The 25,990-nt window shown below is 32.2% G+C and overlaps 2 protein-coding genes across 2 annotated transcripts in view; one reads left to right on the forward strand and one right to left on the reverse strand.

The window, feature by feature from the left end:
* The first annotated feature begins 1,685 nt into the window (after positions 1–1,685).
* On the forward strand, positions 1,686–14,384 carry LOC123294484. The gene is made up of 6 exons (XM_044875531.1): positions 1,686–2,316; positions 4,409–4,665; positions 5,886–6,093; positions 6,293–10,063; positions 11,132–11,950; positions 12,658–14,384. The coding sequence occupies exons 1-6, from the start codon at positions 1,882–1,884 to the stop codon at positions 13,114–13,116; spliced, it is 5,949 nt and encodes a 1,982-aa protein (XP_044731466.1). The 5' UTR covers positions 1,686–1,881; the 3' UTR covers positions 13,117–14,384.
* Positions 14,385–15,306: 922 nt separating this feature from the next.
* The window catches only part of LOC123296957 (RING finger protein nhl-1), a 41,294-nt gene continuing 30,610 nt past the window's right edge, over positions 15,307–25,990 (reverse strand). Inside the window, exons 3-9 of the mRNA XM_044878691.1 lie at positions 21,256–21,402; positions 19,631–21,187; positions 18,086–19,400; positions 17,700–18,019; positions 17,492–17,632; positions 16,427–16,644; positions 15,307–15,580 (exon numbers count right to left, since the gene is read on the reverse strand). Of these exons, the coding sequence (XP_044734626.1) occupies positions 15,367–15,580; positions 16,427–16,644; positions 17,492–17,632; positions 17,700–18,019; positions 18,086–19,400; positions 19,631–21,187; positions 21,256–21,390 (3,900 nt within the window). The 5' untranslated portion in view covers positions 21,391–21,402 and the 3' untranslated portion in view covers positions 15,307–15,366. The remainder of the gene's footprint in view (positions 15,581–16,426; positions 16,645–17,491; positions 17,633–17,699; positions 18,020–18,085; positions 19,401–19,630; positions 21,188–21,255; positions 21,403–25,990) is intronic.

Below are 25,990 nucleotides of genomic sequence, written 5' to 3' on the forward strand. Positions count from 1 at the left end.
CCGTATAGACGGTATACCGTGTAGACAGTATACCGTGTAGACGGTATACCGTATAGACGGTATACCGTGTAGACGGTATACCGTATAGACGGTATACCGTGTAGACGGTATACCGTATAGACGGTATACCGTATAGACGGTATACCGGTATACCGTATAGACGGTATACCGTATAGACGGTATACCGTCTACACGGTATACCGTATAGACGGTATACCGTATAGACGGTATACCGTGTAGACGGTATACCGTATAGACGGTATACCGTATAGACGGTATACCGTCCATACGGTCTAGACCGTCCACTGTTGTTGTGTAGACGGTATACCGTATAGACGGTATACCGTATCAATATTTTTAAGCGTTACAAACTTGGGACTAAACTTAGTATACCTTGCATATTGCATATATGCATGGTATAATAAAGTATTCTTATTCGCATCGTGCGTGAGTTTTATTGGAGGCGTTTCCATGGTAACGGTACACTACTTTAATTATAGAATTGTATGGAGTCATATATAATAATTGTATGGATTGCATTTTTGACTTACATTGAAAATTTAATATTGTTCTCACAAATTTAAATAAATAATTATGATAATTTACATTTCAAAAATAATATTTGTGCAATTTGGTTTCTTATTTTCACAATTTTTAATGCATTAAGTTTAAATAATTAGTGTTTTTCAATAATTTTAATTTGACATTTCTATAACATTAACATGTAAAGAATTGCAAATTAGTCATAACAGCCTCCTTTATCGCCAAAATTTTTCACTGGAAGCGCTTCATCGATTTTATGGTCCTTACCATGACTGTGCACACAACGAATACCAGAACATATATGAATTATTGGTTTCCAAGGGAACATACAAATTTTACTAAAAAATTCAGAAAAATGGCATCGTAATATATGATTCCAAATTTCACTTTAGGCTTCAATTATTCGAAAACTAAACCGAAAGTCGAATATTGGTACTCTTCATTTTCGCTTTATTATACTATTTTTAACAATATTCCGTCGTCAAATCGAGCAACAGTTATCGTACTCGAGTCAACACTTTAAATTAGGAAGTTTTTATTGATTGAAAAAGTAACATTTTTTGTTCGAAACCTTTTTCCGCAAACCGTACAGTTTAGGCAAAAACGAACTGAGGAGTTTTACCCAAAATTGCTCATTCGTATCAAAATTGTTACTTCGTGTAATTGTTTTTGCGAAATCTAAGCACTCTTCGAAAAAATTTTTCTAATAAATCCAATAAAAGTGATTCGATTTTCTATAATATTTCTAAAGTAACAAACTAATTTAAGGAGCTTTTTCTAAATGCAATTACGAGCAAAATGAGACAACCAAATTTTGATATAAAAATTTCCCTAGATTTTCATCGCAAATCTCGATATATGGTATACATTACTATACTAAACTAAAAGAACAAATATTTTACATTTTCATTAGAATTGATTTCAATTTTCAGAGTTTTCATTCCATTGGTAAATTAGTTATCAAAAAATATATTTTTAATTATAAAAAAATGAGGTCAATGCATTTTTAAGAATTTTCTGATAAAGCAAGGTCCCATTTTTTAAAACGACCTGTGGTGCGACCTACACCAACAACATTGTAACTAACCACTGTTAAAAAACTTCATAAACGACACACATTTTGGAGTTAAAAAACAGTTTTCCCGCCTGTGAATATCAATTATCAATTTATAACTCAATTAAGAAATATTTTATGTACAATTTTACAGTGAAAGTGAATTCAAAAGTTTAATTTCTATGCGATTAATCTATTTAATCGCAAAAATATTTGCAAATAGTTAGAAAATGTGTAATAAAGAAGGCTGTCAGACGATTAGTTAGGTTAACACATCGATAAAGATGCCTAATAAGATGGAGGAATTTAAAAATATTGTTGATTATTTATTAGAAACACCACCCGAAGACGACCAATTAAAGTACGAAGATGTACAGAATGCGTTAACTAGTTTAAGTGAAATATTAAAAACTTTCAACTCCTTACATACGTCGACTGCGTTTAACGAATGTTTTCAGAGGGCATTGAAATTAATAAATGAAAAAATTAGTGTATCCTCTGCGGCTGAAAAATGTTCTTTGATAATTTTAAATTTTTTATTTATAAATAATCACCATCATAATCAGATATTGTATTGTCCAATCACTATGATGGAAATTTTGTTGAAATTACCTATTCGAGATTTTCGAATAATGCTTCAAGCACATTTCAAACAAATTCATCCAACGATTTTAACCAGCTTATCTTCAATGGAGCAACGTAAGGAGAGTATAGACTTGGTAAGTATTCAATTTTAATTCACTTTCAATTCGGTCTTATAATTTGAATGTTTTGATAACTCTTTTAAAATTTTCGAAAGGTTCAGAAACAGCAATTATCTTCAGGGACTATTTCGAAATTTCGAAATAAACATCTTTTGTAATGAAGAAGAGTGTCGGACAATTTTGAAACTTATCCTCGAGAACTGTAAACATAAAATCTTTTTTGTGTCAAAAAAAGTGTCGAAAGTCAAAAAATGGGAAAACTGCACCCAATTTTAATGAAACTTCTGTAACGTGTTTATGGACCTCAAGAAAAATTGAATCCATTTAACTTGGTCATAAGGGGGCATAGGGTCCAGCGGGGGGCATATGCAGTCCAAATTTTTTTTGAAATGCTTAAAATTTTATCTAATTGATATCTTTGGCGGCTGAATACGAATCCGATGTCAGATTACACGAATTCTGTAACGTTTTTCAAAAATCGTGTCATTTTTTACTAGAAATTACACTTTCTGGCACAACAATGGAAAACTAAGTATTTATACTCCAAACTGTTACCTAGGAGGAGGAATATGATGTCAGATTAACGAATTCTGTCACGTATTCCGAAAATTTGGCCAACTAGGCGGTATTTTTGGTCGCTGATTACGAATCCGATGGCCGATTACACGGATTCTATGATTCGTAATCAGCAAAGAAAAATACCCCTTAGGGCATAGTTAATAATATACAATAAATACTTAGTTTGCCGTTTTTGTGCCAAAAAAAAAATTAAATTCATCACCAAAAATAGCACGGTTTTCGGAATATATGACAGAATCCGTTAATCTGACATCAGATTCATAATCAGCGACCAAAAATACCTCCCAGATAACAGTTTAGACGATAAATACTTAGGTTTCCGTTTTTGTGCCAAAAAATGGAATTTCGGATCAAAAATGGTACGATTTTTAGAATACGAAACAAAATTCGTGTAGTGCGACATCGGATTCGTATTCGGAGACCAAAAATACCTAAATGTAATATTAAGCCAAAATAAGCATTTCGAAAAAATTTGGTCTACATATCCCCCCCCCCGCTGGGACCCTATTCCCCTTATAACTAGGTTAAGGTGGGTGAATGTTCCTTAGAGCCTTTAAACACGTTACAAAAAGTTTCATTAAATTCGGTGCTGTTTCCCAATTTTTCCTTTACATCCCAGCGTATTATACCAGTTGTACTATCCGTTCTGAAACGATTCTTAAAAATTTATAGTCAATCTTAATTGCCCGGAAGCCTTAAACAATACCGGCTTCTTTGACATAATCTCGAAATAAACTATGTTTTGTATTGAATTAATATAAGAAAAAATAAAGCAAAGTTCAAAAACTAAAACCCCGAGTGTTGGGGGATCTCTAAGATTAAAAAGTTTTCTACAGAAAGGAAAAGATGTCCCCGATCGTAATGACGTTTTTACTTATCATAACAATTTCAGATAAAATGTTTTCTCATACTTTGTAGAGCGTGATTTTATAGTCGTCAGGGTTTTAGTTTTTGAACTTGATTTTGTTTAAACTATTTTGGGGCTATAATTTCGTGATAAAGTATAACAAAAATATATATATATTTGAAAAGTTCTAATTAAACCCTTTCATGTGATACCTAACGCGGTATCATTAAATTAAAATTTGTTTTTAGTTCCTCTACAGGGCACCATATTTAATTATAATGTGACGTCACATAACCTTTAGCCAGCGGACGATCAAATCGCTTTAAACGATACCTCATTTGTCAAATTATAAGTAGTTTAGAAGTTATGAGGGACAATGAACGTACATACATACATACATACATACTGGTAAAATAAAATAACCCTCGCCGCCGTCAGGCTAAAAAAAAACTCGTAAACGGCTGAGTTCCATCACTAAAATCATATTTCACCCTCCTTTAATGTTTCTTACTAAAAGATATCTTTTTTTGAAATGAAAATTTTTACCGAAAATTAAAACTACCTTAAAAGATGAACAATTTCTGTTTCTATTGATCAAAGATTCCAGCTATTCCCGAACCAACTACCTGCCTCCACAAAGTCTATAATAATTAAAAAATAAAAAACAATTTATTTTTGCAGGCATTAAAAATTCTTTTAAAACTTGCAAAATCTCACGGAAATTATGGAAGTCAAAATTCATTCGATCCAAAATTAATACGACAATATTTAACGGACAGTGATTTAATTACAAAATTAGTTCCATTGCTATTTGTTGATAACAAAGAACAGCGTAAGCTGGTTATCGACATAATTATGGCGGTGACATCATCAACCTTTAGTTTTACAACCGTTACAACGGGCCACATTCAATCCTTAAAATCTGGTTTATTACACGAGTAAGTATCAATTTTTACGCGCTTATTAGACCCTTTTTTACCTCCGGCTTCGCTCAACAATTCCCTTTTATTTTCCTTCAACTATCTCTTTAATTACCTAACCCTTCTCCCAAATTTCTCCCCTTTAACCCCCTTTAACCCGCTTGAACGTCAATAACGATTTGACGTTATTTTGGCCTTCGACCTGATAATCATTGTGGTTAAAATAAAAATTTTAAAACCGTAAATTACGTAATCAAATTTTTATTAATTAGCTAGTGCATTAAAAAATTTAATTTGTATAAAATTATGTAGAGGTTATGATTTACAAAGTTAAGACTATTTAACACGCGAAATATTCGATGCATGTGCAAAATCCGTGAGCAAATTTCTCATCACGTGACTAATGATTACCGATCGGTTGACGTGAGTGCTGATGGGTTTGATAAAGAAGAAAATTGCAAGGTAATAAAATAACAAATAAACAATAATTAAGGAAATGGTAGGATACGCTGAAATAAGCATTTGCTCTATAATCCCCTTGACTATTAGGCAAATGTTTGAATTAAATAATGAATTTAATACCGTCATACTCAGGGTGGGCTATTTTAATCTATACACCTAAATATCACGTTTTGTAGTTAACCAATCAAAAAATAACTTAAAGTTTATCGATAACTGTAGGTCAAAGTCAAGGATACAGGTGATTGTCTTCTATTGCCCAGGACAACTTTTGGCTAAAGGATTTTTCCGTAGTTAGCGTGTTTTCTTTTGATTAAATGCAATAAGGATTAAGATTCTAATTTAAAGTGTTCTTCTACCTTTCGCCGTTTAAGATCCAAATTGCCTATTAAAGAAACTCGACGAACTAGGTCAAATTTGATGTCAGAACCTGATGCCCCCATCAAACCTTGCAACGTTAGTTTAAATTATTTTTGATTGGTTAACCACAAAAAAAATATTTAGGTGTATAGCCCGCCCTGTATAGTCAGAAGCGAAATGAGATGTGAAATCAAACGTCGAATCTAAATTGGAAGCCTACAGACAAAACTATTAGATAATATAAATTTTAATGTGCCAAATATTCGCACGGGACTACGTATTTTAAATAAATAATGTTTCATTCGCCACATTTTTACGCGAAGAAAAGCCGGTTGTTCCTTTTGATTTTTCATTTCATATTTATAAATTTTTTGATCTATTTTTCACAGTATTGGCAAAAAATATCCTTCCTTTTTTAGTGAATTAAATTACGTGAAGAAAATTGAAGGACTTTTACGGTTGAATGATGAAGATTGGCATCAAATATGGTGCTGTGTGATTCGTTTACTTGGTTTAGAGTTGCATAAAGGTGGACCCTTGTATGTGAACGCTTTGTTAGAAGTGTTAGAAGAAGCGTTTAAATCAAGTTTAAATGCGACACGAATTTCAGCGTTTAAATGTTGGCAGGTAAATATGAAATAAACACTTACAAGATCACCATCGAATGAATTACCAAACACCCTGTATAGATAACTTTGTAGTAATCAAATCAGAATATTGTGATTTGAAGAAAAAAAATTGATTTCCATTTGTCTTAATAAGCTTAATTTACTGGTATAATTTTTTGCTATCAATAAACAAATAAATAATTGATTTTTTTTTCCAGGAATTAATTTTAAATTTTGCAATCGATATCGAAGAACTCTGCACTAAAAAACGTATCAAACTTTTACTAATCCCATTAAAAGCGAGCAATTGTAGAGCTGAGCTTGTAGCATTAGAAAAATTTAAAACATGGTATTTACTGCTTTGTAAAATGAGTCCACGTTTATTTGATTTCATTGAGGAAGCGTTGGTTCCATTTTTAAATTTTTGCTTCAGCATTGTACCATCGCATAATTCAACAAATCATCTGTCCCATAAAAAAGAAGAACATCTTTATTTAGGTGGTCGATTTCCTGCACTATTACCTTACTTAATCGATTTACTGTTACAATTAATCGGCCATCGCACAAAGGATTGTAAGTGCAATCCTCGAGTGCTCCAAGGAAGTTTTATTGATTTAAATATAGATAATTTAACGAAAATCTCGAAAATTCTTATAAAATCCGTAAATCACGCTACTTTACTTGTAAAATCACCGGATCTACAAAAAACTGTCGATTGTTTATGGTATTCTCTATTACAAATCATTCGAAAGGACGAAACCAGTGGAATTCGAGAAGAATTTATCAACAATGTTATCGAAGTTATTGATAAACTTCTTGCGAAAAATTGTATCGATATTGCAGCGATTATCTTCGAACAAACAATTATCGAAAAGGCATGGTTATTTACTTCCCTTGATCATGAAATTCAATACACGCAAAATATGGCCGATAAACGAAAATTAATATTTTCAATAAAAAAAAAGGTTGTTTTGTATAATTTTATTAATGTTCTACTCGAAGCTGGAAGTGGGGATTCATCGCTGGAAATGATTAATAATATTTTATTTAACGTTAACTTTTTATTAACTTTAAACGAAATCGAGGTTTATAATTATTTTCTACTATTAGGTGAAGTTATTATTCGACTTCCGCGTATTATTAAACCATTTCTCTGTACGCCAATCGAATATTTACGACGTGAAAATCATATTAGCCCCATGTTAAATAAGTGGATTGAGTTATATAGAATTTTTTTCTGTGATAACATTGATTATCCTGCGGAAATTTCAGTGGAATTTTGTGTGTATCTCGAAACGATAACTATCACGAAGAGTATCGATGTGTTAATCGGTAATATTTTAAATATTTGCATACCAAAGTTAAATATCCAGTCCGTACCAAATATTTGTATCGAGAAAATTCTAAAAATTTTAATACGGCTTATAGAAAATGAACGATGTTTAGTGTTAAATAGCTTTAATAAGCTTTTAAAAGTTTTTTATATGAATTATGGTACGATTAGTATTATTTTCAAAGCGTTACCCAATTTTTTAAAATATCAACAGAATTATAACGATTTTTTTAGCGTATTGTCCACAATTGGGGATATTATTGCTAAAGTGTCCACGGATGCATTTTTATTAACCTTGATACTTACGTCGTTGAAGAATTTTGAGATTATTTCAGCGGCTGACGAGAAAAAAGAAACTGAAGAAACCAAAGAAATTAAAATTCAAGTTGCGAATTTAATTAAAAAATGTAAACTTAAATTAAAGTCGGATAATATAAAATTACAGAGTAATCGAAGTGCGAAAATGGTTGCCATGTCAACCACAGAAACAATCCCTGTTGTTTTACCTGTAAAGGAAACAAAATTTATGGAAAAAAATGTTCCAAAAATAATGGAACCTCCAAAAACAATAGAACCTCCTTCAAATATTATGGAAACTCCAAGATTATCACAAATTTCTGTTGTTCCACAAGAAAAACTTATGCCAAAACCCGTAGTCGAATCTTCTGTGATAAATACTGAAATACCGAATTCAACATTAGAAGTGGTATCAAAAATTACAGAAAATAAAAAAGTAGTGGTATCGCCAGGACAAATTTGTAATAAAGGTGGTACAAGTATGCTTCTATCCAATTCAATGTCACCTCCTTCCGCCGATGTTTTTAATATGGAAAAATTAACTCCAATTTTACGTAAATTACCACGAATTTTACCAAAACCTACAGTCGATAATACGAAAAATACGCCGAACGTTGATTTTGTTGTGATTAAATCAGATTGGAAATTTAATCCACAAAATATGTCGGAAAAACAAAAAGAAAAAATGAAAGAACGTGGAAAAGATATTCCAGCGTTGTATCAAGATTTGAGTCAATCAAATTCACAAGATCTATTTAAAACGTTGGAATCGAATGAACATTTAAAAGAAAATTTAACGCAAAATTTAACTTTCAAGAATGCGATTCCAACGGAAAATATTGTACCAAAAATACAGCCTCCTGTTCCTCCAGTATCAGTTATGGAACCAGATAAAAAGCGCGCTCGTCGCCGTACAATAACCCGTGTTCAAAAATCCAATGATTCGTCAATACCTTCGACTTCAAATGCGACTGAAATCAATCAAAATATTGCACCAATCTTAGAAAATCTTTTCCCAAAAACTGGAGACGAAACTAAACTAAAAATTAAAGCTGAGCGCGAATTAAAAAAGTTACAAATTGACTGTAAAAGAAGTTTAACTGTAATGGGTACAGCTGAAAAAAAAACTTTACGGTCACGAGAACTTAGCGCGATCCCACCAGTCACAAATTCAAATCCCGGAAATGAGCAAGTAAAAAAACGGAGTAAACGAATTGCGTCTAAAACAAGTTCACCACAAGTGAATGAATCAGCTCATGAAGTATCCTACGAAGAATCTGAAGAAGTTATTGAAAGCTCACAAGAATCTTCTACAGCAAAAGTATCCAAAATAAATTGTTCGAAACCAATTATGGAAGAAAAAACAGAAACTTCCCCAAATATTACAAAATCTCCAATTGTTCTTGTCGAAAAAACCACCGTGCAACAAAGCCCTGAAACTGATCATACAGAAAATGAACCAATTAAAACACCTGATGAAAATGTACCTGAAGAAAATGAGCAAATAGTTTCAATTCCAACAACCAATAATGAAGATTCGCCAAAGACTGATGAACAAACCAACGAGAATTTAGGAAATTCCATGGTGAACAAACTACACAGTATTATAGAAAATAATTTTAGTGAAGTTCAAACTGTTACAAATTCCACGGTCTCAGAATCTATTCCAACCACGGCCGAGGTGATTGAATCAAAAATGGAAGAATCAAATATTTATGATAAAGAAACGGAATCCATAACAGATGATTTTGTGGAAAATTCATCCACGAACGCATCGTTTGTTGAATATAAAAATGCCGATAATTCAGTACTCGCGACAAGTATGATGTCTTCGCCAAACCCGCACGTAGACGAAGATAATCAAAAATCGAATGACTTGGAAAAAACTCAAGAGTTTTTAAATAGCACGTTAAATATTTCACCGATTAAAGTGAATAACGAAACAACAAATGAAATTCCATTGTTAGAGGAAATTCCGACAAAAGAAACTAAGTCACCAGAGCAGATGTTTAGTGACGAAGATGAGAGAAACCAAGTACCCGCTATAGGATCGGAATCCTTGATAGATTTTAATCATGTCCAACAAAGTCCATCTTCACGACGTAAATTACATCGCGCACGAGGTCGTTCTGCTCAACTTTTAGATTTACTGCCAGATTCCGGTGATACGGAAAATATGGAAATGGGACACGAAGCAATAAAATCGCATTTTAAAAGTAATAATTTGTTGACGTTCGAGAAAGAACTACCTTCTCCATTGGCTAAACCATCGTCAAGCATTATGAAAGGAGGCAACAAACGAAAGCAAACTTTTGATTTAGATGCAGCACCTGGGGAATCGGATTCACCAAAAAGCAAGGTAAGCAATCGTAATATTTGAGAACTTGCAGGTTTTTCGAGTTTCGTATCGATTTGAACTTTATGTAGCTTAGTTGAGTATTAAACTCTGCCCATTTGTCTCCTTTGCTGTTATTATTAGAACAGCCGATTGAAGAAGTACTTAAAAAGTCGCAAGAGATTTAGAACTTGGTAGCTCAGAATTGGGTCTAGAATACTTTGGCACAATTTACCATATACAGGAAAGAATCCGGTGCTTTATTAACAAATTAATCTTTATAGATCTGGATCGAAGAGCGTCGTGTAATAATTACACTAGTTTACAGTGTATTTGTTGCCCGGAAAATTTTTGCTGTTGTTGGCTACATGCTAAGCTCAAATATATAATTAGAATGTTTCGGTTAGCTCTAGTTTTTAGTTTCAGGTATCTACGTTATCAACGAACAAAAACGTTTAATAATACAGTAAATAAACCGGAAAATACCATTGTCACTTCTATGGATGCGTTTAATGTTGTTACAACCACCTCAGTTGCTTTTAACCTCGAATTCATGATCGGCGGTCTCAAAAACCAACAAGAGATGATTTTCGAGGTGAAATTTTGAATCTCTGTCAATTCTAAGAGTGGTTTTAATGGGGTTGCAACTGTCTTCAGTTGTTTTTTTTTACCTTGGATTCATAATCAGCTACCCCAAAAACCCCATAAGAGACGATTTCCGAAGTGAAATTTTGAATTTTGATACAGTATTCAATACAGTAATTTGAGCTGTACAAAAATTTCTGAAGATATATTTGAAAATAGCATGTCATAAGCAAAGAAAAGCCACCATAAAATTCGCGGCAACAGACAAAAATGTTGTAAACTAGTGTTATATATCGTGCGATTTATGTAATAAATTCGTGCAAGTTCTCACGAGTTTTTTCAACATTTTCGCCGCCATATTTATAATTTCTACCATTCTGTCGAAGTTAATTTTTTGTAAAACTTACTGCATTAATTTTTTTTTTTCAAAATATATTGGCGGCGAGGACGTTAAAAAAATATTTTTTTTTAGATATCAATATTTGTATTTTCTCCATTTTTTTATAGCGTAAACGAGTCAGTTTTCATGATCCACCTGTTTCATGCGAAAAACAATACGTTCCAGATATTCAGCGGAATTCGAAATTACGTTTATCCGCTAAAGTGTTCAAAAAATCACAAAAATCTTTATTAGATCTATTCAAAAGTCCACTTTATCCACAACAGGTCCCAGAAATAATCGATATTAGTCAGCAACATCCAAATGGTCCAGGCGGAGACGTAACAATATCAATTGCTGATCAAAAAATGAACGAAGAAATTCGAAAATCACTAGAAAATGAAAGGATTGATAAAGATTTTGGTGAATTATCAAAAGATGATTGTTTAATTGAACCTCCAACAGAGTCTCAAGGATCTCTAGATAATGCCCCCTTGGTTGAGACATTAAACAATGTGGATCCATTTTTCCCCGAATTGGTCAACTGTACAGAATCAATTGATTCAATATTTATGGACTTAACATCACCTTTATGGGCAACTTCGTTAAAAACCGTCTTCGATGAACGTAGAATTTATACTATTGGTCAATTTGCCGCATTATCGGAATTAGAATTAAATCGATTACCGTTACGTGAACATAAAATTAACAATTCACGAATGGCGTTAAGTAAGTATTTAAATACTCGAAAAGATGCTCAGAAAATGAATGTAAATCAAATAGTGGAACGTAGCAGCGGAACGACAGCGGAAGTTTTGGTCAGACGTGGTGTGAAACGGAAACGACGATTTAGTTTGTCGTTATTGGAAAAAGATCGTCAGCAAGAAACGATGACCTTGGAGACAAAGAAAGAACAACTTGAAAGGATATTTGATAATTGTTCAGATGTAAGTATTTTTTATTTTTGTTCGAAGTTAGGATTTTTATCAGGTCTCTTTTTTCCACTGGGTACGCTTACCCAGGACGACGGATCGACGGAGACCCCGACTTACCCTCAAAAAAATCATTCTTTGCAGCCGTTCGATTTTTGGCTACTGTGTATGTATCCCTTCTTTCTGATTGTTAAAAAAACTCAATCGATATTAACATCACCCCCCCCCCCCCCCGCTCTCTTCTTTCCAAGTATAAACTCCATATTTTGGTGGAAAATTTGATATATATTATAATCGTGAAAGTTTGGATGGAAAAATGGATTTTTGTTACTCAATGACGTCAGAACGGCTTAACGAATCTGGATGAACTTTGGAACAGAAATAGATTATAATCGAGATTAGTACGTAGGCTACTTTTTATCTCGGTAAAATGTATGGTCTCCGTGGGATAGAATTGTTTAAATTTTTCATAGAGCAAAGGGTTGACATGGTTTTTTTGCATAGATAGTGGTAGTTTGGCGATCTGAAAATAACATAGGATAATTTTTAACCCGAAAAAATGTACGGTTCCTATGGGATAGTATACAGGAATCGTGTTTTTTAAAGAAGGCTTGATTAAATTACACAGTAACGATAAAAAATCCCAAAGCTCTGTTAATCGCGGGTAACATCGCAGGGGGCAGATAGTATGGCATATAAAAGAAATTTTGTTTCGATTTCAGCCAAATGAATTGTCTACTCTTCTAAGCATGGTAATATCAAAAGTTCAGCAAAATGATTTTTCTACACTTTTAAACATGGTAATATCAAAAGCCGGTGTTGAAAACGTACTAAAATGTACTGGCCAATATGCTAGCTTGAACAAATCACTTGAAGTCATGTTAAAATATGGAGTTTCGACTGTTGGCGGCGACAGTACTTATGAAAAATGTGTTTCTACGCTCAAAAATATTACTGGCGTTGATTATACAGAGGATACAGATGACGTACAAGACGCATCTATAACGTCTATGACGAATACAAATACGAGTACTATTTCCGAAAGTGAGGAGAGTATTTTAAATACAACGAAAAAGTGCGTGGAAATGATTAATACAACAGCAGAAACTGTTTGTGAACGAATAACATCGTTAATACAAACGGCTTCAACAGTTACAACACCGACAGACTCCAAAAAATAAAATAAATAGAAGTTGAAAATACCAAAAGATTTTTAATTTTGTTCATTAATGAAGATTGATTTTTTCCCCCAAAAGTATATAATAAACCATTTGGTTTAACAATTATTGCGCAAGCTCATTTTTCATGTGTAGACAATTTTTTCCCAGTGTGAATCAAAGAGAATACAATTAGTCCCATCAACAGAAAATTATTTACTTTATTTCGGAAATTAGTAGAATTTTATTCGGAATATATAATCAATTTTTATAAGTTTATAAAATTATAAATTCCAGTAAATGGTAAATTGAGAAACATAAAGCTTCATTTTTAAACAGAAAGTGATCTGTCCAATTTGTAAATATCCTTCACGAGCAACCCAACTCATCCTGTGGTTGGTTTACTGTAGTCCTTGTCACGGCCACGAGGCTATTTTTATATATTCTGTTTGTGAATGATTTGTAAGATTCGTAAGAGCCGACAGTATTTGCTATTAAATATTTTCTGTGGAATTTTTGATGAAATTGAACGTTGTAAAAAAAAAAGACGTTGTTGCGATAACGAATCTAGGAGTATTCGATTGTTAATACGAACTAGCTTGTAACTAAACGCATAAATTGAAATTAAAAATTTTAAGTCGTAAGAGATGGCACATTATTAAAGGCATGTTTTTATAAATGATTAGAGCGATAATTTTAGATTTTTGAGCTGAATTTTGGCAAATTTAACTTTTTTGGCAATTTTTTTTTTAAATGGATTTTTGTCTATAACCTGATTATCATAGTAAAAAAAAGTGGCCAATCTCGGAATCTAACGTAATAAGCTGAATTTTTGTAAAAACGTTTATATTATTTTGATAGTACAAATGTTGTCTCAAAAGTCACACATGGTCACGTGTGCGCGTCCTTATATATTAAAGGTCAAAGCTCGCGCAAATCAGTTTTTTCATTGTTTCCTTTTATTACATCGTGTTAACATTTATTATAAAAGTTGAAGATAAAATTCTCTACAAATTTTGTCTGAAACAATTTTATAACGCTGGACTGTTTTATATATAATAGGGGGCCCAGAAGATAGAAGACTGCGTTTGAAATTTATTTTATTTTTTCCAAGATAAAACAGATAATCGATATATGAGGAACTACCGATCATTCAGCAAATGTTGTAGTAAATCGATCTTTCAGCAAATTTTGTCGCCTCTCCTCGACTGGATTGTTAACGACTGGTAATCAATTTTTTACTGCAGATCCCTCCTAATTCTCTTTGATTCAATGCAGCATAATTTAATTAATAAACGATTCATTGATTTTTTTATTTATCTTTTTTTTAATACAAATCTTAATTATTAATTATTATGTCTGATTATTTATAGTAATTAGTGTGTAAATATTTATTATTCATTGACTTATTGATATATTATTGATTTCTTTTATATGTTATTAGAAATTTGTATCGATTATATTAATAATAAAAAACAGTTTAAAAAAAAAAGAAAAAGTAATTGAGGAGCTTAAAGTAAATTTAATCATAAAAAAAATACAAATTCTATGTGCTAGAAGTTAGCAGGTTGATTTTCGAATTTAAAAAAAGAAAAGTTGTGCTGGAATGTGCTAGAATTGTGCTACAATGTGTCGTCGAGAAAATTGGAAAATTCAGAAAAATAGAGAAATGGCGGCCAAAAATAATTTTTATGTCAGCAGAGTGATTTCGTTTTTTTGAAAAAAAAAAAAATGGGTAAAATTGTGCTAGGGTTGTGCTACAATGTGCCATCGAGAAATGTGGAAAATTCCGAAAAATACAGAAATGGCAGACAAAAATATTTTTTTTGTCAGCAACGTCATTTTGTTTTGTCGAAAAAAAATATTGGGTAAAACTGTGCTACGATTGTGTTACAATGTGCTGTCGAGAAAATTCGGAAAAATACAGTAATGGCAACCAAAAATTAAATTTTTTGTGGTGGAAGGTAGCAGGGTGATTTTCAAATTTAAAAAAATCAAAAGTTGTGCTATAATGTACTAGAGCTGTGCAACAATGTGCCGTCCAGAAAATTGGAAAATTAATACAGGAATGGCAGCCAAAAATTATATATTTTATATCCGTACCCGAAAAATTTGTCGTTTTTTTAGTGATAGTGTATTTTTGTAATAATAAAGTCAACAATTTTGGTAATTAGTGATTTATTTAAAATTCATCAAACAATGTTTTTTTTTTGTAACAAAAAAGAAAAAAAATGTGTTAAATAATATTATAATTTATAATTTAGTTTCAAAGTATTAAAATGCTTGAACACGATGATTCTCCCGATCACAAACAAGAATATTTCCATTGGACATAACGGCAATACCCTCCAATCCTTTAAATTCAGCTTCACCAGCACCCCAACATCCAAATGCACGCAAGAAATTACCATCTGATGTAAATATTTGTATACGATTATTACCAGAATCTGCTACGATTATATAACCTTGGTCATCCACTGCAACACCCCTAAAAAAATATTTCTAATTATAGTTTCGCCATCAAACAAGTTAGCAGAAATCTTAGTCGGTAATTTAGGTAAAAAGAAATATGTATGGATAGAAACATTTATATGAATGTGTGGATAAAAAAACTGTATTTGTGTAGACAAATATTTTTTTTTTAATATTTTAACTAAAATAATATAAAAATTTCCACAAGCGAAAATTTTTCTAGTAGGATCAAGAAATTATTTAAGTTCTTATTTACAATAACATATAGTATTATTCAAAAAAAAGCTTATACTTTTTTCTTTATGAAAAAAGCAAAATGTTTTGACTATTAAAATTATTCCATTAGGCTATGCCGGAGTAAGGGAACATTCATTTAATATGTCACACGTTAAGGATTAGGGAGGGGATCAATGAAATATGACATTGTGTGACAAGGAGTAGGGGGATCAAAAGCTTGGTGATGTCACATGTTAAAATTTAAAATATAAACTCAATAAAATAATTTCTATTAAATTATAAAATATTTGACGTCACACCAAGAAGGGAAGGGATTCAAAAGTGTGACCATCATTAAATTCGTAAAATTGGTGTAATTTATGGATGGCCCTTAAAGAAGGGCACAAATATAATTTCTACATCCACTTCCAGGAAACCCAAACACGAAAAATTTTTTACGATATGTTAACAAATTTGAAAAATATGATCCAAATTTAGTAATTTTTGTTTGGTTAATTAAAATTGGATAGATTTTTGCGTTTGATAATCAAATGTAGAGAAACATTTTTATGGATGTAAGCTAGGTTTACCAAAAAAGATAAAATAAACCGTATATTGAGTAGAAAAAGCTTGATAAAATATTTACCTTGGAAATTTAAATTGGCCTTCTTCTGAACCTTCTGTTCCAAATGAAAATATAACACGACCATTCACATCAAACACTTGGACACGATGATTATTCGAATCTGATACAATCACACGATTTGTGTTTGAAACAGCGATATAATGTGGATGCTCCAATTGACCTGGTTTGTTACCCATTGAACCAAATTTACCCACAAATGTGCCATCAGATTGGAAAACCTATAATATAAAAATATGCATAATGAGGTTAAGGTTACGGTTCATATTGTTATAGGAAGTACCTATAACTCTTTTGATACTGGCTGGCATTTATGTTTAAAGCAAAAAACTGACAAAAGGCAAGGCAAATATTTTTATATATTATAATAATGTGATTTTTCTAGCAAGTTTTTTTCTGCCCTGCCCTTATCTTTCTTATTTCTTTATCAAATTTCATGATTCACTCCTCGTTTCAAGCTTATTTTGTCTAGGTGTGACGAAAAATATACTCACGATCTAATAATATACTGCTTAGGATAAGACACGCTAGACAAATAATTAGAACGAAAAAATATCATAAATTTAAATAATAAGTTTATTAGGGAAACATGGTAATTTTTGTAGATGCTCTCCTAATACTTTATACATATAATACTCAAAACATTATTAGGTAAACATGTTAGCTTTTGCAGATGCTTTCCTAATACTCTAGACATGTAAGTACTATTTTAAATACTTGTTCTCCTAATATTAATTTAAGGACTTTGACTTTTTTCACCACTTTTCTAGGAAATTTATTGTTTTTAGCTGCGGAAAAAGGATAGCAACGGGTTACAGTAATTGCGAGAGTGGAATTCCGCACGGGTCGAGCGAGTTATTTTTAATAAAAATGTAATAATACTCCGAATTATTTTCAAAAATCAATATTTTTAGAATAATTTACACTCATCAAAAGATCTTAGAATAAAATACAAATATAGTAATTATTCCACGGTGTCCAACCTTCCGCTACTCTCTTGTATTGTCAGAATGTTCAATTTTAGCACTAAAATTTAGAAGTTGTTCGAAAAAACGACAATTTATTTACCTGTACTCTGTGGTTTTCTTTATCACAAACATAAATAAATCCTAAAGCATCAGTGGTTATTCCCCATGGATAATTAAATCGACCATCGGATGTACCTTGACTTCCAAAAGCTCGTAAAAATCTTCCAGATGGATCAAACACCTGATGGTAAAAATATAAATTTATAGTCCAGTCAAACGAATTATATGCATAATTTGAATATACTTACTTGAATACGATGATTGTATCGATCCGCTATTATATATTGACCAATACGATTTACAGCCACACCAGCTAAACAATCAAATTCACCTTCTGCATTACCATACTGTCCAAACTCCTTAATAAAATTACCATTAGTATCAAACACTTGTACACGATGATTAGAAGAATCAGCTACAACAATCGAGTTATCTGGACCCACGGCAATGCCGCGGGGCCATGTAAAGTATCCGGGCTCGCTCCCCCGACTCCCTATTTTAAACAGCTGTCGCCGCTTCTGCAGGTATTGACTCCTAGGGGAGGTACCTGCTGTTGCCGCTGCGATACCTATCAAAATAAACAAAAAATTTTAAATACAAATAAAAATTTTGCAAGGAAATTAATTTTACTCACCGGCTGCTGCCGCTGCCGTAGCTGCTGTATGGGTAGTGGGGGAGCCTAGCGTGTTTTTTGAATCATCATCAGAGCTCCCAATTTCACCGGATCTTAATGGTAGACCTAATGAAAGTCTTCTAGATGCAGCACTAGTTGAAGATGGTGAACTAATGCTGCTAGTTCCTGTATCACGACCTCCATCTTTTGTTGTACTCCTATTTCCATATTTATTTTTTAAATACCTTGCCCAAGAACTTAATGCCGCACCATCTTTTTCAGTGGTACCTGTATTTCGTTCTGGAGAATTTTCTCGTGATTTTAAAGCGTGAGAGGATCGGCTTCTTGCTAGATCATTACTGGATGATACTGCAGAGCCATATCCTTTCGAAGCTAAGTACGCGGACGGACTTGTCGTAGTCATGGGTTCATCAAGAACAACATCATCATCATCTCCGAATTGATGACTACTCTTACTTCTAGCAAGTCGTGATCGACGATCTTTCATTGCCATGTACCGTGATCTGCCACTTGGATATCGACTATCTTCATCGTCGCGTGATGCGGAAGAGTATTTATCTTCTTCTTCGGGAGGAACTGCTGCAGAACTTTTACTTTTATTTAAAAAACGACTTGTGTAACCACTACTTCCATATCGTGATGGAGGCTCTTCTTCTTGCACTGTTGTTCTACTGCGAGTTGTTGGTGTATATTTGCTAGCTGACGTGTCATTACTTGAATTATACCTAGATTTTCCATAGCCAGATTCGTCTCTGCTATTTTTTCTAGAAGAATCTGCTGAGCTTTCTCTAGCTTGAGCACTCCGAGCAAGCAATGGTCCAATATCAGTCTTAGCCATTTCTCTATTATCTTTTTTAGTTTCTTCTTCGGATTCTTCTTCAGATTCTGTTTCTTCTTCAGAACTTGTTTCAGTTTCCTCTTCCTCCTCTTCTTCTTCTTTTGGTTTTTCAATAGGGGCAGGTGTAGATCTCGAAGTGGAATTTCCCAAGAATCTACTTTGAAACTTTGGTGGATCTTTCTTTGCTGAATCTGATCGACTTCGATCAGTGGGACTGTCATTTCCACTACGTTGTAAATATTTTTGTTTCACTTCTTCCGTTGTATATGCAGCACCGGTATTTCGTACTGCTGATGATGAGCCAGAGGAATCTGAGGAGGCTGTGGAATCTGAACTAGCAGATCGTCCAGCTTTTTTTGCTGTTTCGGATGTTGCCGATGAACGTCGTGATACACTTGAAGTTTTAGATGCAGGATTTGTTCTTCGAGTTTGTAGAGAACTAACCGATTCATCGGATTCTGCTTCACTGGACACAGTCTGGAGAAAATATCATCGTGGTTAGTAAGAATCATCACAGCACACAATATTCTACTGTGTTATTATTTTTAGTTAAAAAACTTCTTCAACTATGACTATTCGAAAACAAACAGCACAAAAGTGCCTCAAAAATAAATCTATAGAGAGGAAACATTTTTGTTGTGTGTGTTTTTGTACTTGTAAGGATTTGAAATGTGTTTTGTTTTATTTTAGAAATCATCGTCACTCACCTCAGAAGCAGGTGCTTTGCGATTTGCTGGCGTTCCACTGCGTCGACTATCATCGCTATCATCTCGAACACTTGTTTGTTGTTTCAATGCTGCTACACGTTCAGCTGGTGGACGGGTTTCTGATGTTGGTGTATCTGTTGATGACGATGCTCCCTTATTTTGCCTTTTAATTCGTGCAATTTCATCATCTTCACTAAGTTGTCTTTGTGTTGTAGGTGTTGTACGTTTAGGAACTGATGTTTTTACTTGGGGTTGAACTACTGGTGTAACAACAGGTGGTTCTTTCTCCTTCTTTTTACTACGATCTTCTGACTCTTGAAGACGTTGCATTACTCTTGGTAAATCTAATAAACGAGAAATGCCACTTAATGGACCGCGTGTAGCATCTTCTGTATCAAGGACTCTTTCACGCTCCTTTGGTTGTTGATCCGTGAAGCGTACTCCACGATTAGTTTGTGTGTCGTTATCGGAATCATTATCTTGTCCATGACGTGCAAATCGCGATCGATAACGTGATCTTGGTGGACGATTTGGATCATTTTCATAATCATAATCGGCACCATAATCTTCTGCGCCACGTCCATAACGACTACTGTAACGATCTCCACGTGGTGGTCTTGGTTCACCAAATTTTCTTGGTGGTCCCTCTGGATCATCGAAACCTCTTTCTTCTTGTTGACGGAACTGTGATGCTAATCTATGATCACTTTTAGATCGCATTAATCCAGGTCCACCGCCAGGAGGTTGCAACAAATTGGCAGCACTACCTCCGCCTGTTACAGTTCCATGGCCTCCAATTCCTCCTGCATGACCTTGATTTATATTTAATTCACCGTATCCGGCAACATGGATAACCAATTGATTTGGATCGTGTGACATCATAAATCGCACTTTACGTGTGTAATCCCCTGTTTCTAATTCGAAGTTTCGTATAAAATCAACAGTCTTTAAGAAGATATCTTTAGCGTCCATTAGTTCACAGTCGTCCCATTCAACATTCTCATTCATGTATTTATCGGCCAAATCACAATTGCTTTGAATATTTGATATTTCCATTTCTAAATTATCTTTCAGCGTTGAAAAATTCCGTATTTCAGTACCCAAATATTTATCGATTTCACCACGTAAATATTCAGTACGATCTTTTAACGCTTTCGATAAACGTCGATAGATTTCATCGACTTCTTCGGATACCGACGTACAATTCGTTTGAACTGCTAACGTATTCTTTTCGACTAGAGCTAAAGTATCTTGTAATTTGTGCAGACCACGTCGCACCTGATTATTTATTCGTGCTATTTCTCGACGCAGTATATCCATATGTGCTCCTTTACATTCGGGGCATATTTTCTTTTCGCAATGCTGGCACATTGCAAGGTATGCTTTTTCTGAGCATACACTGCAACGTTCCATAATTTGACCACTTGTTGGATCTGGTAATTCGCCCGTTATTTCGATATGGAGATCCAAAAATCTTTTTAATGTGACATTCGTTGGAAATGCTTGAACCCCTTGATAGGGTATTCTGTGTTCGGCTCGGCATTCTGGACATTTTACCTGTAAAAAAAAAAATTTGGAATTTTTAATAAAGTGAAAAAAAAAGAAAAAAAAATTAATAAATGTACCTGTCGACGAACATAGTCCACTAAGCCGTCCATACATGGTTCCATACAAAAACTGTGCTGACATGGTAGAAGTTTTGGATTTCTATATCGATCGAGACAAATGGCGCATGTTAATAATTGTTCAAATTGATTCATATTTTATTTAAACTGCAAAAAATAAAAGAAACAAAGTTTAGGCACTTTGACACAAAAAAGCCTAAAAGAATAGTTCTCCCGAAAAAACCCGAAAAAATTAGCCAATTGTTTGTTTTATATTTCAATAAAACTCAGCAGGTATATAATGTTATATTGGCGCAGAACGTAAATTTTTTAAAACGGAAAACGGAAAGCGATTTTTTGCATCAATTTCAACCAATCCCAATACTGAAAACTGTTTGTCTAATAGTAAAATACAATTTTCATAATTTTGGGACCCGTATATAGAAAATCGAAAAATCAAGATAAATTTTGTTTTATTTCCCAATTTTTAAAAATTTTCCGATTGAACTATAAAAAACCGGGAACAAGTAGTTGAGAAATTGTATCCAGATTCTGATGACATTAAAATCCAACGCAATTTCGTATAGGATAAGTGACGTCATAAACAAATGGGATATATGACATCATGAAAACTCTAATATGGCGGACATCACATGTCAACATATCCCAGAGAAAAACATATACGTTTTAAATTTTTAACATTTTCTTTAATTATAAAAAATACTATTGAATCATGACAGACATATTGAAATTTTATCTTTAACGAACTCATTGCTAATTTTTAGTTTCAACCATCATAAAAAAAGAAAAAAGCTCGACAATGTTTTATAATTTTTATTAAAACAATGAAAATAAAAAAAAGGTTATAAAAATGTCGAGGCAAAACAATACAATTTACAATAAAAATGATTTGTGACGCGTAAAATTCACAAAAAAATAAAAATAAATACAAACACGAAAATATGGAAATTTTTATGAATCATCATTTTCAAATGAAATATTTTCTTTGTGTTTTTCATTTTCACAAATATTGCCATTTCGTACAAAACAGAAACAAAAAAACAAACTTTACCAATGAATCCTTTGTTTTTTTTTTCTCTAAACACACGAACAATTCTGTAGTGTGAAAATGTAAAGAAAATTTACCACCCACTTTTGGGGAAAAAACACACACGCGAAAATTTTATAATTAACAACTCATGTCACGATGCACATAAAAACACTTTGATAATCGGTTCTCAATCATTTCGTGAATTATTTTAAGTAATAAGAAAGTTTTTTATAAAAATATTAAGTGACGTAGATACTAAATTCAAAAATAGCTTTCGTGTGTTCTAAATATACTGGACGGACGGCGGATATAAACTTATTCTTGGAAATAACTCTTTCATTGTTTGAAATTCAAACACATTGTCAAAACAATTTTTTTAATTCAAATTAAAAAAAAAACCATGTGGTCGGTAACGTTTAACCGGTGTTTTGTTTTTTTTATTTCCATTGGAGGAACTTTATACGTCTAAAAGTATTTCCAAATTTGGAATTAACCCGTCAGCACTCCCGTAAACTATTTGGTAATCTTTAGTCGCGTGGTGAAAGATTTGCTCATGAATTCTGCACATGCGTCAAATATTTCGCGAGTTAAATTTTCTTTATCTTTTCAAATCTAAATCTCTACATAATTTTATATAAAATATATTTTTTAATGCTGGTTAATTAAAAATAATTTGATAACTTGATTATTAAATAATGTTTGGGAGTCAAAATATTTGAGAAAATAATCTAAATAATAAAATTCACTTTAACTAATTTCACCATATTTCTATCATAAATTTTTTTAATTTACGACTTATATTAACTCTCATGATAAGAGACACATTTACTCTCGTGATGAGAGAAATTATCATAATTTCTGAAGGACTTGAAAAAATAAAGTTTTGAAACTGTAGATAGGTTGAAAAAATCTGAAATAATGACAATTATAAAATAGATATATTTTAAAAATAAGTTATTTATGTTTTGAATCGAGCGTGAGCAAAATGCTCATAACGTGAGTGCTGACAGTTTAAAGAACCCGTGAGTACTGATGGGTTGAAGAATTATTGACAACTAGAGAAAAATTTGAGTAGATGATTGGACCAATTTTGTCCAACAAAACTGAACAAGGACGACTATTAACAAGAAAGTGTCTCTGGAGTTTTGCTGTAGTTAACCGAAAACCATAAAATTTGTGCCTTCTGGTTGCAAACCTCTCTAATTTCTAAAAAATTAAAATTGTGTGAAAATGGGAAGAGATCTTCCCATTTTTGGGAAGAGATCTTTGTTAGTAAAACTAAAAACTAAGTTAAGTTTTCAAAATTCATTGCACAAAATACCGACCTTAAAATTCATACACTGGTTTAATAATAAAAGAACAAAATTTCGCACATTATAATTTGCCAAAAAAACTATCCACAATTAAAACGAAATATTGCTTATTCCCTATCGATGGCTCTTTTGACTTTTGTTATTGTTTTAAAATAATTTGATCCCGTGTCTGATTTCTCTGGATGCGTGTTTTTTTAAGGGAACAAGCAGTTTGAGTTAAGGTAAGTCAAAAAATGTGTATGTTCAGACCACGGATACCGATCTCAGACGTAAGTAAGTAAAGTTTACTTAAATAAAGTATGTTTTTTTTACGACGGCGGCTGGCGGTGGCGTCGTGTGATACAGAGAACACTGATTCGATGTACGTTCGAGGTTACAGAGGCCAAACAGCATTCAATATATTTTATGTAAAATATTTTGTGCGCGCAAGTGAATTATTTTTTTCTTTCTTTATTATTTTATGCGATATATATTCTTTTACTTTCTGTTAGAAAGTTCTTGTTTTCACTCCGAAATTCGAAATAAAATGTTTCGATCTGGTTAGATGATTTGAATAAAAAAATCTGTCTGGATAACAAATTTGATAATCAAAATTGTATAAAAGGAATTTTATTATAATTGATAAATAAATAAGGATTACAATGTTTTACTTAATCAGAGGTTATTGTTCTGATCACTAAAAGTCATATCAATCACGTGCTTCTGTAAATTACAGTGTGTACCAATTTTTACGGTTCATAAATAATGATCAAACAAAAGAAATTTACTTTCATACTTCTTAAACGAAGAAAAACACAATTTTAATGTTTTTACATTTTTAATTAAATGTATCGAAAAAATAGGTGAATGCATTCATCAAACTCTTTAGGAGCCACATCAATAGATTTCTGATTGATTTATAGTAAAATTTATTTTGTACTACTTGCTTATAAGAAATATTTTCATTTCATTAATACAGACTACAGAGAATTTTTTTCTGCTTTAAATTATAGAAGTTTTTTATTTTTAAGGCAGTACGAACACCAAGGCAATTTTAAGTTTAGGGTTGAAATTATTTGTACTTTATTTTGAACTTTGATGATGAATTTTGTTAAAAATTCATGAATGTAGACGAAAAATAAGAATGAAATTTTTCGATATCTGCCTTGGTTTTCGAAATATTGAAAGCTAACTCGACTACCGTCCTCGTACATCCATAATTAGCTGGGCACAACGGTTTTTTTATTTTGAATAATTTATTAAGGTTTTAATTTAAACTTAAATAGTTTTTTTTTTTTAATTTCCACCAACTAGTTATGGAGAAATCTATGAAAACATATCATCCAACTACCGTTTTTCCATACAATTTTATAATCTACAATTTTGCTTATGATAAATATTTCTAATTTATTTAGAAGGTAATAATATCCGAGTGATTTTCAATTTTGTATGTTTCCTTCCGTGAATATAAGACATATAGAAAAAGAGGTCTGAACATAAATTCTAGATAATTTACTACCATAACAATTCATTTTCGAAATTATTGAAAATGAAATGGCCAAATGGATGATTAATACAAAACTATTACGCCATTATTGTAATCTTAAGTTGATATTTATGAGATTCTATAAAAATAAAATTCTCCATATTCTTGACGAGAATTTATAAGTTTAATAAAATTATGATTTAGAATAAGTTTCAAAAGTATTTCAAAAAAGTATAATTTTTTTTAATGCCATTTTTTCCACAGATAAATTTTAACTGTTATTACACTGAACGTATATATTATAATATCTATTCTTTGTAATAATATGATACGTTATGTGGAGAAGGCACTATCCAAAGAAGAATAGGAAAAAACCGATTTACAAAAAAAAAAACTTATATTTAGCCCGAAAATGGATAGGGGTTTTGATAAGCACCATTCATAGGAACTATTACAATGCCTCCAAGAAACTTTCTCCGATAATTCTTATTTAATTACTTCGAAAAATAATCATTTAATGCGTGTTTTTTTATTACGCAAGTTGATGCCGTTTATACTATCGATAAAAGATGTAAAACTGAAACATAATTGTTAAATGGCGTCAAGATTTTTGTTTATTTTTATGGCGAGTCAGATCAAGAACAAGTTTATGTCTATCAAATTATTGACCCATTTTCAATTTTAAATGTCCAACAATGTAAACAAACAATTGATTGAGCTAATTGTTGAAATACCATGTATTGGCAGTGTTTATTACGCAATTGTTGGTTTTTTTACGCCATGTAAGTAAAGACAGATAGTCATTCTTAGATAGCATAGTCGTATATATATAACACGATTGTGGGGTGACACACACATACCTAATATTCCCATACAATACATACTACATCATGTTCGAATCTAATTTGTACCCTCACGGATAAACAG

The sequence above is a fragment of the Chrysoperla carnea genome, chromosome 3, assembly GCF_905475395.1.
Source record: "Chrysoperla carnea chromosome 3, inChrCarn1.1, whole genome shotgun sequence".
Lineage (NCBI taxonomy): Eukaryota > Metazoa > Arthropoda > Insecta > Neuroptera > Chrysopidae > Chrysoperla > Chrysoperla carnea.